Consider the following 14,864-nt stretch of genomic DNA (forward strand, 5'->3'; position numbering starts at 1 on the left):
CTAAAACTATAAATTAAAAATATAATAAATACATATTCCTATAATCATTAATACATGAAAAATTTTCACTTAAGACCAAGAACTACACAAGAAAAATGTTAAAAGACCTAATCAAATAAACTCGAATAAAAGGTGGATAAGATCATATCTGTCATACCGATAAACGAACCAAAATAGATCAAATTATTAAAATACTATCAACAAACTAATTCAAAGTCGAGCGACATAACAAAATTATCCACAAATGTAATTTATATATCCAGTTCAATATGACGGTCTAAAGTAAGATTAACATGATAACACATAATTACCATCAACCGGAGGCAATTGTTCGTCGCTCAGAAGGATCTTCCTCTCTAGTTTTTTTTTTGCCTCACCTCGGGAATGGGGAGGTCAAGATTAAGCCGTCAGTGGAGGTTTTTGATGCGGGAGTGCAAGTCTGGAAGAATTTGCTTGTTGCTCAAGTTTTGGGTAAGTGGCCTAATTTTTCCACTATACAAAGGTTAGTCAAATTACTTTGGGGACGTTTTGGTGATATTAAGGTCAATTTGGTCGGGGATGATCTATTTTTGTTTCAGTTTTCGAATCTGGATTCGTGTGAATACGTGTTTCCGAATGGACTGTGGCATATCCAGAACAAGTCAATTATCTTGAGGAGTGGGAGCCTAATAAGCGATCTTCGGGGTTCAATATGGATAGGATTCCGTGGGTCCATCTTAAACGTATTCCTTCAGAGTTGTTCACTGGTTCAGGTCTGATTTACATAGCTAGAGCTCTGGGTACTCCGTTGTATAAGGATGAACTCACTGCCATAGACATAGATTGGCGTTTGCAAAGGTATGTGTGAAACTGGAGGCTGATTTCAGAGTGCCAAAGATTATTAACGTGCAATTGTGTGATGGAACCATGGCATCGATTGAGGTAGCCATTCCATGGATTCCTCATCGTTGCTTTCATTGTCGTGTTTTTGGTCGCAACGAAAGAAGTTGTGAGCATAGGAAGGTCAGTCAGCAGATTTGGGTTCCTTAGGTGCCTGATTGGTCTCAAACAGCGTGTAATGTTGATCGTATAGTACTAGTTGTTGCTACAGAAGTTGATCAGAGCGATGTTCATGTTATATATAGATAAGTGTGGTGTTGTTGGAGCTAAGGAGGTTGTCTCGGTTAATGCAGCTATGGTTGTTGATCAGGCTGCTGATTTGGAGCAAGAATTGGCTATGAATGGGGCTGAGTTGGTTGCTGTCCAGGCTGCTGTTATTGAGCAAGAATTGGATATGAATCGTACAAGTTTGGCTGAATCCGATAATGTTGTTTTTGCTGCTGCTTCTACCGAGGGTAATTCTGTTCCAGTGGTTGAAATTCCCATTTCAAGTTGCTGAATCGATTGTTGTTTCTCCCACTGATTCCAGGGAAGTTTGGAGGTAGCGAAGGGTGTTGCCGTTTTAATGCATGGGTTAAAGAAAAATAAGAAGAATGCTCGTAAGGTGAAAAGGCAGGATAATGGCATTTCCTCTCCTATTTTATCATGAAGTTATTTTTCTGGAATATTAGGGGTGCTAATAGCCTCATAAACAGTTGGGTGTTTTAGATAAAATTAATTGTCTTGATTTTTTTAATTGCACCCTTAAATGTAAGTCATTAATTAACCACCTACAAAGAGTTTATTTGAAAAAAAAATGAAATTTTAGAATTTGAATTACCAAAGAAAATACTTTTCTATGCATAGCGTTTTTACCATTATGCCATTGAAAAAAGTAGCAAGAGTTGAGGGCTTTTTTTACCATTATGCCATTGAGCTGTGGAGTGTTTTTTTTAATCGAATCTCATACTCTTAAAAATGAATCTTTAGTAAAAATCTAATTGTTTTTATCTTTTAATGATTTTTCTAAAATTTATTGAAAATATATTTTTAGATTTACTACTCTAAAATCAAATTGTTTTAAAACTGATTCTGGCTAGTAGAGGAAATGTTATGACAGAAATCACAAGAAAAATAGGTCCCCCAACACTCAACAACACGAAAGCAAGCTTAATCAGCATGATTTACACCAGTCAAAAAGCTAGCAGATCATTGTTCCATCGTTCTATGCACATGGAATGTTGTTTAAAAGTCCTGCAACTTTTTAACAGAATTTTCTTTTCAAGCTTCACAATGAATAGAGCTTTGCTAAATTTACTTATACTACTGATAAAAAACTCCAAACATTGAATCAGATATCAGTAAAACTAATATCAATTATATGAAATAAACCCAAACTCAGATAATGCTAATCAAACTCAATTCTAAGCACGAACCAAGCGACCTTAATGGTCAAGGGATATTGTTATTTCTAAAGGTCCCGGTTTGAACATGATATCTACATTTATTGTAAAATGATTGAAAATCTTTTAAACATATACTACCTTATAATCCCTTCGTACTAATAAAAAAACTCAATTCTAACCTAAAGAAAAAGGATATAAACAAGTGCATATTAATAGGCTTTGGGGACTGAGCCAATGGACTCAATGGAGGGTCACATCCCCAAGCCATATGCTATAGGAAAACTTAGCACCGACCAAACGATTTGATTAAGGCAAATATAAGTACAAGCGACATTATGTTCCCCATTTATGTTTCAATGCAAGAAGACCATCTGTCACTTTGTGTTTTATTTTATCTAAATGATGTCTACTTTATATGAATTCACGATGGCCCTACTCTAATCATTTTTTCTTTCCATTGAGCTCTGAATTCTTTCCTTGGCATGCTTTAGAGTCTCAAGAACCTCACCTATACTTTTGCTATCTTTATCTCCGGGGCCATCTTGGCTTCTGGTAGGAAAAGCGGAATCAATGCCAACGTGTTATCAACATAATCATCATCACCACCATCCTCAAAATTCTCATTTTTTCCGTTATCGATCTCCACTGTTGAAGCTTTCAAGCTTGAAGAACTGAAAATGAATTATATAAAGTGATCAAATTAAATATTTAGTGAAAGCAAAATCAGTAGGATAAATGTGGGGAAATACCTTGTGTCATCAACCTTTGGAACTTCATGGCCTGAACTTGGTTTAACACTGGACTTCTCATGGGAAGAATCTTTTGTATCAGATTTAATAGTCCCTGGAGAGTTACAATTCTCTTTGCTGAAAGAAATTTCAAAGCATTTTATAGAAGTAGTGGTGTCTGATGCATTTTTCTCCATGATTTTTGATGCATTTTGAGACATGGAAGCTGTTTTTTCTGGGTTTTTGGTTCTCGGACTGCTTGTGGATGAAACACAAGAAACTGCACAGTGCTCTGATTCTTCCAAAGTAGGCAATAATTTGAGGGATTCAAGCTTCTTCCTCAGCAATTTGAGCCTTCTCTCAGCTTTGTTCCTTAGTTTGGTCTCTTCTTTCAGTTCTATCTCAAGCTCCATTACCTGCATTGGAGAAACCAAAAAAAATCAGATCTTTTTCTTTAGCCGATTGAAACAAAGGCTACAATAACTTAACCTTATTTCCCATAAGTTCAGCATCTTGTTTTGCAGTATTTGAAGCTTGCCTCTCTGCAAGAAGCCTTCCCCTCAAGCACTCCACAGTCCACAATCCTTCATCACTTTCCATCTTTTCACTGGAAGGAGAAAACAAAAACAAACCCAAATCATATTATCAAGCAATGACACACACTAGTTGAGGAAAAAGAGTTTGCCGTTTCCCATGAAATCCACTCACCATGCACTTTGTACTAAAATGACAGCACAGTAAGCTATGGCCTGTAATTACTGGGGTAGTTCTTCCAAAACAAAAGACTCTTGGGCTACTAACAATGTTGCAAAATCCAAGGTAATGGCTTTGGCCTCTGTCTTTTCCAGGTGGCTTATATGTCATATCCTTCTTCAAAGACATCATTTGACTACTGTTTTCCTCCTCACTCTAGCCTTTTGCACTGCCACAATCTTTATGACACTTCTTTTAACATTCTGCAAATTGGGGTTAACACAAGAAAAGGAATTGAGAACGAGAGCAAAAGAATAAAGTGTTTAACCTTTTAGTTGCTGAGATTTTGACATGTATCAGTCAAACGGAAATCTTAAATTGTCTTTCACTGCACTCAAAGAAAATTGATGAAGATGAATAGCCAAATGATACAGCTTCAAGCAAACTCATTTTCAAGAAGTGGACCACTGTTATTTATTTATTTATTTGTTTAGAAAGTGGTCAAATAGGCCCTGAGATATACTTATTGTTATGGTTTTTGGTACTTAATAAGGTATGTACCTTTGTTAATTTAGATCCACATTCAGCATCAATATTGAAGTAAAGCCTTTAACCACGTGAATTAGGTGAGATTTGTTTATGATTTGCTGCTAATGGTACACATTGATTGAGTATAAATTACATTGAGAGGTTTGGGTTATCATGTATGTGAGCCAAGAGGGGAATGTTGGTGGTTAGAATTATGACATTGGCCTGCAAATGCCAAAGTAGGCATTTTGTCAGTAAGTTTATGTGCATTTCAAGAATCTGTTGACACCCTATTTCTTATCTTATCTTATCATTATATCTTCCCACTTTGATACGCAATAAAACAAGCAGAGAAAAAAGAAAGAAAGAAAAGCTTTACCCATTTCCTCGAACTTCATCCTATCGTCTGTTATGGCTTATGAGTACAATTACAAGCTCTATTTTTAACAAGAGAAAACAAGGTAAGCATGAAGCTTGTGCGCTCATCACGGTCAGTTGTCGTCCTTCACACCTACAAATTCCGATTCTTTCTCTTCATTCATGGCTAAATAAGTCCATTTTCACATTCTTTAATGCATAGGGGGAAATGTCATACAAACACTACTACTAAAGAGCTGAAAATCTTGGGTGTTACTGTTTACCAAGAGTGACATTTGAAATAGCCTTACTTTCATGATAGAATGTTTCAGGTACAAGCAGAGGTTTCCCTTAGCTTAAGAGAAATGCAAATTAAAAAAAAGACTACCAAGCAAACAAAATAGATGATCCTGGAGACTTCCATGTCTGCAAGATGTGATCAATAAATGCTAAAATTGTTTTAAAGTAATGATGCCTTTGATCAAGTTCAAAAGTTGTATTTGCACAGGAGAGAAAATAGAAAGTTTACATGTGAATTGGACAGTGCCCCTTCACTTAGCCAACAAGTATCAATTTTCTGCTACAAGTAAAAGAGAAATGCATTAAGGATTCCATGTCTTCAACATCTTTAGCAATTCTTTAAAATAAACGAATTAAAGCCTCAAGGGTGCATTTGAATCCTTGGGAGGGTTGCAATGATTATGTCGATCAATATGCAATGATCAAACATAAACATTCTCCTCGTCAAACTTATCGTATAAAGTATATCCTTCTTCCTTCATCAAACCAAGCAGCCCTTCTAATAGAAAGTATATCTCTTCAGTTCTTTCAATCGATCTATCCTTTGCAATAAAGCTTTGTAACCCTCCACTAGTTTCAATCCAACTATGCCTGAGATCTTCTTTAGCCCAATATTCCTCATTTTTTCTCGGAACATATCAGCTTCTTTCCATCTGCCAGCTTGTGAATATAGGTTTGCCATTATGATATAATTTCCAGTATTCTCAGGCTCTATCTCAAACAAATGATCACAAATTGACTTCCCAAGTTCAACATCACCAGAAACGGAAGCCCCATGTAGCAATGCACCCCAGACCTTAGCACTTGGTTCAACTGGCATTTTAGAAATAAATTCTGTTGCTTCAGAGAGTCTCCCAGCTCGGCTTAGAACCGCTACCATACATGCATAATGCTCAACTGAGGGCGGGATGCCAAATTCATCAGGCATGGTATCAAATATCTTCTGAGCTTGATCTACCATTCCTGAATGAGCACAAGCAGACAGCAGTGCAGTGAATGTGACAGGATCTGGCTGAACTCCATTATTAAGCATCTCATGAAAATAACCTAGAGCTGCATCAACATCTCCACGGGAAGCATATGCTGCAATTATTGCTGTCCAAATGATCAAGCTCCTACATTTTGATTGATCAAAAACCCGTTGTGCCCCACATAGAAAACCTAGCTTTGCATAAGTATCAATAAGGGCAGTTACAACATAGATGTTGTGATCATAATTATTTCTAACAGCATAAGCATGTATCTCTTTCCCTCCTTTAAGGTTCGAAAAATATGAAAAGGTAGGAAGAATGCTTGAAAGTGTCACAGCATTGGGTCTAAAACCACACGCTTGCATTTCCCAAACTAAATCCATAACCCCATCATACTGTTTATTCTGAAACAAACCCGAAATCACAGAATTCCATGTACTCAAACCTGGGTGTTTCAATTGGCGGAAAAGCTCCATAGCTTTGTCAGTGAACCCATGAAACATACAACCATAAATAAGTGAGCCGTAAGTAACTTCATCTTTATCACACATACCCTCAAATAACTCACTAGCATAATCCAAACTCCCACATTTTGCATATAACGCAATCAGAGCATTACAAATCAAAATGTCCATCTCAATTGAATTCTCAATGATAAACCGATGAATTTCAATTCCGAGAATAAGATCATTGGACTGTCCACAAGCTTGCAAAACACTTAGTACGGTCACTCCATTAGGCTTAAATTCTAAACTACCCATCATTTCTCTATATAATGCCTTACATTCATCGTAAAATCCTCCTTGAGAATACCCAGAAATCATCGAATTCCACGACACAATATCCCTTTCACCCATTTTACCAAACACTTTTCTAGCCAAGCCAAATTCCATGCATTTTGAATAGCAGGAGATCAACCCATTGGAAACAAAAATATCCTCATTGAACCCACCTCGCAAAACAAAGCAATGGACCTCCTTAGCCAACCCTTTCTCACAGTATGAACCAGCTAAGGCCTTTAATAAGCACGTAACGGTAAAACTATCCGGCCTAATAAGGTCGTGAAAATTTGAAAACAGCCTTAAAGTGTCAGCAAACATGTTATGTTGGCAATAGGCGATGAGCAAGGCGTTGAAAGAGAAGGTATTTGGTTGGGGAATTTTCTCGAACAAATGGTGAGCTCGTGGAAGACCATTGGTTTTTGAGTAGAAAGCAATAAGTTTTGAAGCAAGGAAGTTATCGGGAGTGACTGAAGAGAGGACGATTCGCCCATGGAGTTGCTTGGCTTGATGAGGGAGGTGGTGGTTGGTGAAGTATTGGATAAGGTGACCATACGCGCCATAATTGAGATTAAAATTGGGTGGATATAGAGTTCGGAGTGATTCCTGGAGTTTAGTCGGCGACCACTGAAGTTTGTTTAGCAATGAATTTGCGGTCCTCATTCATTTCTTTCTTGTGCTTTTCATCTACTTAATGGCATCATCTCATAAGTCAGGCTTTTGGCGTCGAGGTAAGGAAGAAGAACACCAAAACCCAGCCGTATCAGAAAGACCTTAAAAAGACGTCGTTTTCAGGATGAGATGATGAGTCCTGTTTTCATCAATGGCTTTCCTGGTGTAAACTCAACTGCAACACCCTTGGTAGTTTCTAATATCGACAAGGAAAATGGTAATTCTCACAAAGATAAAAGGCGGTGTGAAGGATTGGAATTTGAAAGGAAAGTAAGTTCAAAACTTGTTCGACGAAATGTCTGCTTGATATATCGTTTGGTTATAATATTTTGTTAGAAAAATATAAGATTAATGTATATTTTATTAAATTATTTTTTAGATATATATATAAACATGACTATTATATCATTTGGTAAGATCTACTTAGAGGTGATAAATGAGTCATTTGGATCATATTATTTTGAATTATCTCATATTCAGATTTGATTTAGATTGAGTTCAGTTCAGGTTGATTATATTAGGTTTGGATTTAATTTCGATTTATGATAAATTAGGTCGAGTCGAGTTAATATCATATTGATTATTTTGGGTTCGAGTCAATATTAGATCGGTTGATTTTTTATTTGGGTCAAATTAGATCCGTTGATTTTCCGGGTTGTGTCAATATCATATCAGCTATTTTCGATTTAAGTCAACATTGAATCTTCGGATCAATTCGGATTGAGTTAGATACGAGTCAAATCAAGTTAGATACTCAATTTTATTCGAATTTAATCATCATCTAGTGATGATAACCTAACTCAAACTCGACCTATAAGACATCCTATAACATAAAAAACATGTTTGCATATATTAACAACACGTCTATATCATTTTATCTCTACTTGTTACTAATAATAACCTTCTTTCTGAAACTTTCATAATCCATGTTTCTGATGAACGGTTGTTAGTTTCTAGACATATTCTTTATGTTGTCTATATTTTATTTGAGTTTTTGCATTTTATAGATTTCATCGCTAGCGTGCCTAAAACAAATGCAAATGTATGTGTGTTTCTTTATTCTCGAAAAATAAGATTTTTGTTTTAGACAGTACATTAATGTGTTTCTCATGTAATGTATTTCTTCCTTATATGTTTGATTTAATATATTTCAGTCAAACTAAATTTCTTACTTTCTCTAATTAATTTAAGTCAAATCAAATATAAGTCAAACTCTTATAAGACCGACACGTATGATTGTAATATCGATACTATAAAAAATACTCGAGCATATTTGTAGTACTTTGGCCTTGCACATCCATACCGATTTATGAAGCATTGATACCTTTACCCAAAAATGATATATTTACATTGCAAAATACACTCGAATCACCAAAATCATCCTATAATATAAGAAATAAGAAACATGCTTAAATATATTAACAACACGTCATTTTTTTATATCATCTTATCTTTACTTGTTACTAGTTTATGTGATATTTTCTTAATTTTATTCGATTAATAAAATAGTGACATATATTACTAAAACTCTAAGTTAAGTTAGAAATTTATAAAAATACCATCAAAACCTTTATTGTCGTTGTCAAAAAATAAGATATTATCATAAGGGATTTGAACCTACGACTTCTTCCACAACAGTTAAATACTTGACCATCAAATTGATAGTGTAACGATTTTCTCAAAAAGTTAATATAATAAATAAAATAAAAACAATATTTTAATTATTAATGATATAATTTATCATAAAAATATTTAAATAAAATTTGAAATAGGTATTTTCCACCAACATCCATTCAATATAGTTTGTGCTTGTTCCCCTTATTATTTTGGGTCATCTCATGACCTTGGGTCATTTGAGTTCATGCCAATGGATTTTCCTCCGATCTTACTTAGTCTACCACCTCAGATTAGTTTACTCAAACCAATATTCTAAGGTTCATTGCTCTTACATCGAAGGGGCCAGTGAGGACAGTCGGCCTCTAATAATTTTAAATTAGCATATATTTTAAATATTTCTTTTATAGTTTCAATCGATAACTCATTTTCGTATCCTAAAATTTTATTAGTTCGCCCTTAAACCTAAAATCATGTGTCCATATATGCATATATTGACTGTAAATGTCTCTACCAAACAACCATATACAAAGTCTAAAATGTCAAGAAAATGGCTATCATAACAAAACAATTATGTCCTTGTTCATTTCCCCTATAATTGATTGATTTTAGGGATCGAATATAATGTGCAAAACTGCATATCCAAAGTTCAATGTGCTTACTGAATATATTGCTGCTGGCTTTGAAGGTCTTGTTTACCAAAACTGAACAGTTAGCACAAGAGAAGCCCAGTAAACCCACCTAAACATTGGGTTTCACCTGGGTGAATGGAGCTTGTGTTTGTTTCTAGAGAGGTGAATGTAATTTTCTTAAATAAAAAAAAATAAAAGTTGAGGGTAAAACTACACGTTTAGTATCACAGCTATCACTTTTATTTTGTTTTGATCACTAAACTATTTTTTGTTTCAAAATCATACCTAACATTATGTTTTAGTCATCCATCGTTAAAAAATTAACGTTGATGTTGAAGTGTGACCATAAGGTAATACCATGTCATCATTGATTTTTTTTAATTGTCACAACAACAGTTCTGTTAATTTTTTAATGACATGTGACTAAAATGAAACCAAAATGTAAAGTTAGGTATGATTTAAAACAGAAAAAAGTGATAATTAGGACACTAAATGTGTAGTTTACCCTAAAAGTTAATATATCCCACTCGTTAATCAATTAATTCAAATAGTACCTTGGATATATATATATATATAGATTCAAATCTAGAAATCTCCCATGCTTTGACCAAGTCAAATACCGATCGGCATATATTACATAGTCTGATGCATCATTATCATATACAAGTGCTTGGAGAATACTTTAATATTAAGCCTAGCTTAGCTTAAAAGGTTTTGAAACTTTCAATATGATAATACCTCTCTCTCTCTCTCTCTCTCTCTCTCTCTCTCTCAGGCTATAGTCTATTCACTATTTTGAATTGTAAAACTTGACAGTGCTAAAAAACAGGTTTCGGAAACAGGTCTGCCTGGTTTTCCCTTTGTTTCAAATTTAAATAATGTTTGCAGTGAATGAAGTTTACGGATGTGCAGAAAACAACAAACCTATATTATAATTGGTATTTTGTTTTATATTCAGTAAATAATGTTGTTTATATTAAAAAAAAGCTTTAATCCAAATGTATGGTTAAAGTAACTTGAATACGAATGAACATCATTGAGTGGCCTCAATGGTAAATGGGACTATGTTTCCTCCTAGAGTTCTTGGATTCGAGCAGCTACTTCTGTAAGGTGTGTGTTGTCAATGTGTAAGAAAGATTTTGAATCAATACTATATTTTAATACAAAATACCCTATTTCAATATGTGTAGAACTTGTAGAGAAAATGAAGAGTCGGAGTGACAGAGGTTAAACCAGAGGCAGGCAGACCGTTGATATGCTTAAAACCCTTGAGAACTCCCAAGTGGATACTCTATCATCAATTCATCACTCATGTCATTATCATATAACTTTAAATTCAAGACTCCTCCTTATAAGCTATTTTGATCTATTTTCATTTTCTTCAACACCGTTGAAAGAGATATGTATGCGACTGCTTACAATGAAACTTTCAGCAAAAACAAAGGGATCTGTCACCTTTTTCTTTCTGATGGTTTATTGGAAGATTCTTACACCTTCTGCACCACATTTTTTCAAGTTCAAAGTACATGGACATGGGGTTTCACTAAACAGTTCTTGCACTATAGGGATTGGATCATATGGTTCCAAACTCATCCTTTAAAGTTTTGCTAGTTTGCATGTGTTACAAGTTCATTGGCTAATGATTTTAATAACTATGGTAATCAGAAGATTCTTTGCTTTATTCAGTTTCAGAATTGGTAAATGATGTAAAAAAGTGAAATGAAAGAAATGAAAACCCTAAATAAATGGGCCAGTCAGAAGCTGTTCAGCTGAGTGGGGGAAAATCCATACTTTTATTGTTTGGAACCATTCAAGATATTACTACAAAGTAGAAAAAAAAGGTGGCAAAAAGAAATGGAAAAGATCTGACAACTCCTAATGATTTTCTTTTTTACAAGCTTGGCTCCATCTTCACTTTAAAGGATACCCCTCTCTTTCACCACCAAGCTCAAAAACAAGAGAGAAAAGTGAGGGTTTTGAGAGTTCAAATGATGGCCATAAGCCAAGAGTCTTCCAGTAACCATGCAGATGAAGATTATATTGATAAGGAGATAAGCTCACCCTCCAACTATTTGTGTTATTCCATAAGTTCCCCACCTCAAAGTAGAGAGTTTGAGTTCCAAATGTGTTTAATTTCTCCTGATGGAGAGTTTTCTTCAACTAATCCAGCAGATGAACTGTTCTACAAGGGTAAGCTCCTTCCCCTCCACCTCCCTCCTCGTCTGCAAATGGTTCAGAGCCTAACACAAAGTTCTGATGATGCTGCCTCGGAGTGCAAAACTCGAATACCCCTTGAAGAAAACTCAAGCTTCTCACCATCAGAATCCTGTAGGGTCAGTTGTGAACTAAATGCCGATGACTATCTCTTTGAATGTTCGACCGAAAATGGTTTTATTGGCAACGGTTTGGTTTCGAAGGCGTCCTGGTCTCGGAAGCTCAAGCAGTCCGCAATAAGCCAAAAGCTCAAGGCGTCTCGGGCGTACCTCAAGTCATTGTTTAGCAAGTCTGGCTGTTCGGATGAATCTTGTGCAAAAGCAGCATGCAATGTGGAAGCAGGTAACGGTTCGAAGAATAACGATTGTGTAAACAAGTACATGAAACTGGCAAAGAAGAATCCATTTGGGAAGATTGATAATGACAGATATAAGATATCAAGTATTATTAGGAAGAGCATCGATAAGGAGCTTGCTGAGGATGCTGCAAATAGCCATAGGAGGTCTTTCTCAGGAGTAATTCAAAGGCATTCTACAATAATATCTTCATCTTCATCTACATCTACATCAACATCAACATCTTCATCCAATTCCTCTTCGTCGTCTTCATCGTTTTCATTCAGTTCAAGTGGATTCCATGATTTACGGTTGCTGAAAAGAAGCAACAGCGCGAATTCTGAGATCGAGAATTCGATCCAGGGAGCAATTGCTCACTGTAAGCAGTCTCAGCAGCTGTCTAGTTCAAGAAAGACTGCAACTGAACTTGGGGTTTGTTCACTTTCTGCTTCAAAGATTTCAGTTAGTGGGGACCAAGAAAAACAAAGACTTTGTAGAATATGAATATGAACAAGAAAAAAACACTGGAAAATTGTAGCCAGTTCCTCTTACGTTCTTCTAAAGTGCGTGCCATTGTCAATCCTGTGTGAGAGATTCCAATCAATTTGTTAATGTTACTGTAACAGGTTTATGTGGAAGAACATATTGAAAACCATGGAAGTTTTATAATTAAATACAATGGTCATTATATGGCTTTCCTTTTTGTACTTGCTCAAGATATTTAGAGTTGATTGAATCCGGTAACTGTTCTTCCTTTTTTTCCCCCTTGGACTGGGACAAAACATTATTTTACAAGGACTTGCAGTTTCCACAGTTGACAATGATCTTTTACCACTTAACTAAGTTTTACACAGATGATGCTAAGTTTAAAAGTCAATTCCTGTTGATAGCAATGAATCCCCAGAATTTAAAAATTAAAAATAAAAACTTTTTTCTTATCAAAAATAAAAATAAAAACTTTTTTCCAGTAAGAGCACCAGAACTTCAAATCTGTAGATTCTGTAAAAATTGTGAATTTTACAAAAGCTGCTTTTTTTCCCAGATAGAAATTCTTTATTACTGTTTAAACAAGCCAATAACAAGTGGCCTTTCTTTTACTGCTCAAATAACACACTTTGCATCAAGGAGCGAAGAGACCCTGCAACCTTACTTTAAAAAAGTGGGTTTAAATTACATTTGGATACCTTAAAAAAACTTTGATTAAAGGAAAAAACAGATGCTTTATTCAGGACAAGCATAATCACTCCACCTGCTTTCTGATGATTAAGGCTAAAGTATAATAAAAGCTTTATGTTATTGAAATTGTATGCTCTTTATAAAATGATTTTGATCACTATGAAAACTGTCAAAACAAAAGCAAAGAATTTCTTTCTATCTTATCGTTATTTTCAGATGATTGCGACTAACCATTAAACTAAAACAAAACGTGCCTGCTAGATTTTTGACAAGATGGGAAAGGAAATAACGAAATTGCATAGTAGCTAATTTGACAGATGTTGAGTACAGACAAGACTTAAAAAAGCAATCCCTTTTCCCTACCTGTATGGTCAAGTTTTTTTTCTCCATTTGGTTAGAAAAAGGAAGTGCAAGGCTCTAACACTTTGTAGTTAGTGAAATGGAACTTTATTTCAATGGAAACTCCAACTATTTATGCGAAAACAACTAAAAGTTGGATTCCAAAAGTATATGCTTTCATGCATAGTTTCTGTATTTGCTTTGCTTACAATATTGAAAAACAGATGAGATTTGACCTTCTTTTCGAAATGTGGTGTTAGTAGACGAAACAGATCAGATTGACAGAGATCTTACCATTGCATTTAATCATAACATCCTCTACAAGTAAGTTTCAGTAATGAACTCGTTGAAAGTTTTGCTTTGGGACCATTGTCTGCAAGTGAAACATGTGAGGAAATGTCAGGGTAGATTCAAGAAATAGATACTAAAACTAATAAAATAAATAAAAAATCTGTAACTTGTCATGTTTTTTACACTTTGTTCTGAAGCACAATGCACCTTCAGCATAATGTTCACATGTATAAAATAATCAAACTATTCTCTCATCTCATTCAAATTAAACTTGATGAACTTAGTTATCAGTATGACAGATAAGTAGCATGTTTTAGGAAATCAGAAACCAAAGGTGAAACTGATTAGTAGGTTGTGTCTGCGCTGTCTGCTTAAACAAGAAACAAAAAACATAAAGGACTACAAGAAAACGTTCATTGCATTTAGCATAGACCGAAGAGAAAACAAAGAAACGATAAATTCTTTTATCAGCAGTTTTTAGCCTGCATTTCTAGATAACCCCTTTCTAAAAATTTCCAAGTTCATCCATAATTCAGACAGAATGACAAAAATTGAAAACAATTACTGAAAAATTGAGACAGGGAGGCAGGGCATGTCTTTTTCACATTCAAATCTAAAAGGGCAAAAAAGAGAGTAAATTTCATCTTTCGAAATAGACAAAATGAAGAACGCGCCACACCCAAGTCTAGAAACTATTGGTTGGTCATCCTAATGCTGAACATAGTGAAACTGAAGCACTATCCTAGGAACATTGAATCATAAGAAGAATAGCAATAAAGGCAGACTTCATAAGCATAAGCATTTCTATGTACAGTGAATGTTGTAAAAGGAATTGGCTATCAATGTCACTAATTATTCCATGATGGCAGCAATTCAGAAGGAAACTATGCAGGAGAATCACTGCAATACTCACCAGTCACCAGTACATTTGTTATCTTGAAAAAAGAGGAAAAGGAGCACAGTACATGTGA

General features: G+C 35.0%; 3 protein-coding genes across 3 annotated transcripts; 1 reads left to right on the forward strand and 2 right to left on the reverse strand.

The window, feature by feature from the left end:
• Positions 1-2,772: 2,772 nt before the first annotated feature.
• On the reverse strand, positions 2,773-3,802 carry LOC120146846. The gene is made up of 5 exons (XM_039160336.1): positions 3,701-3,802; positions 3,482-3,599; positions 3,290-3,408; positions 2,984-3,181; positions 2,773-2,935 (listed from the first exon to the last, which is right to left on the reverse strand). Exons 2-5 carry the CDS (start codon positions 3,590-3,592, stop codon positions 2,773-2,775), a joined length of 591 nt encoding a protein of 196 aa, XP_039016267.1. The 5' UTR covers positions 3,593-3,599; positions 3,701-3,802.
• A 1,254-nt stretch (positions 3,803-5,056) lies between these two features.
• Positions 5,057-7,396, reverse strand: LOC120146720 (pentatricopeptide repeat-containing protein At2g37310-like). The gene is given in 2 exon segments (XM_039160213.1): positions 5,057-5,459; positions 5,462-7,396. Coding segments are annotated over 2 exon segments (1,989 nt in total). The 5' UTR covers positions 7,284-7,396; the 3' UTR covers positions 5,057-5,292.
• A 4,077-nt stretch (positions 7,397-11,473) lies between these two features.
• On the forward strand, positions 11,474-12,596 carry LOC120146724 (probable membrane-associated kinase regulator 3). The gene has a single exon (XM_039160215.1). The coding sequence runs from the start codon at positions 11,527-11,529 to the stop codon at positions 12,589-12,591; it is 1,065 nt and encodes a 354-aa protein (XP_039016146.1). The 5' UTR covers positions 11,474-11,526; the 3' UTR covers positions 12,592-12,596.
• The last annotated feature ends 2,268 nt before the right edge of the window (positions 12,597-14,864 follow it).

Source organism: Hibiscus syriacus, unplaced genomic scaffold, assembly GCF_006381635.1.
Source record: "Hibiscus syriacus cultivar Baekdansim isolate YM2019G1 unplaced genomic scaffold, ASM638163v2 tig00110931_pilon, whole genome shotgun sequence".
Lineage (NCBI taxonomy): Eukaryota > Viridiplantae > Streptophyta > Magnoliopsida > Malvales > Malvaceae > Hibiscus > Hibiscus syriacus.

Bases quoted from the DNA above. Each gene is read 5' to 3' on its own strand.
- LOC120146846 (XM_039160336.1), bottom strand. From the start codon at position 3,592: ATGGAAAGTGATGAAGGATTGTGGACTGTGGAGTGCTTGAGGGGAAGG. The intron at 3,182-3,289 runs ATCAGAGCACTG...AATCATGGAGAA, and splicing joins TTATTGCCTACTTTGGAAGA to AAATGCATCAGACACCACTA. The intron at 2,936-2,983 runs GCTTTCACTAAA...ATTCATTTTCAG, and splicing joins ACATTTATCCTACTGATTTT to TTCTTCAAGCTTGAAAGCTT.
- LOC120146724 (XM_039160215.1), top strand. From the start codon at position 11,527: ATGATGGCCATAAGCCAAGAGTCTTCCAGTAACCATGCAGATGAAGAT.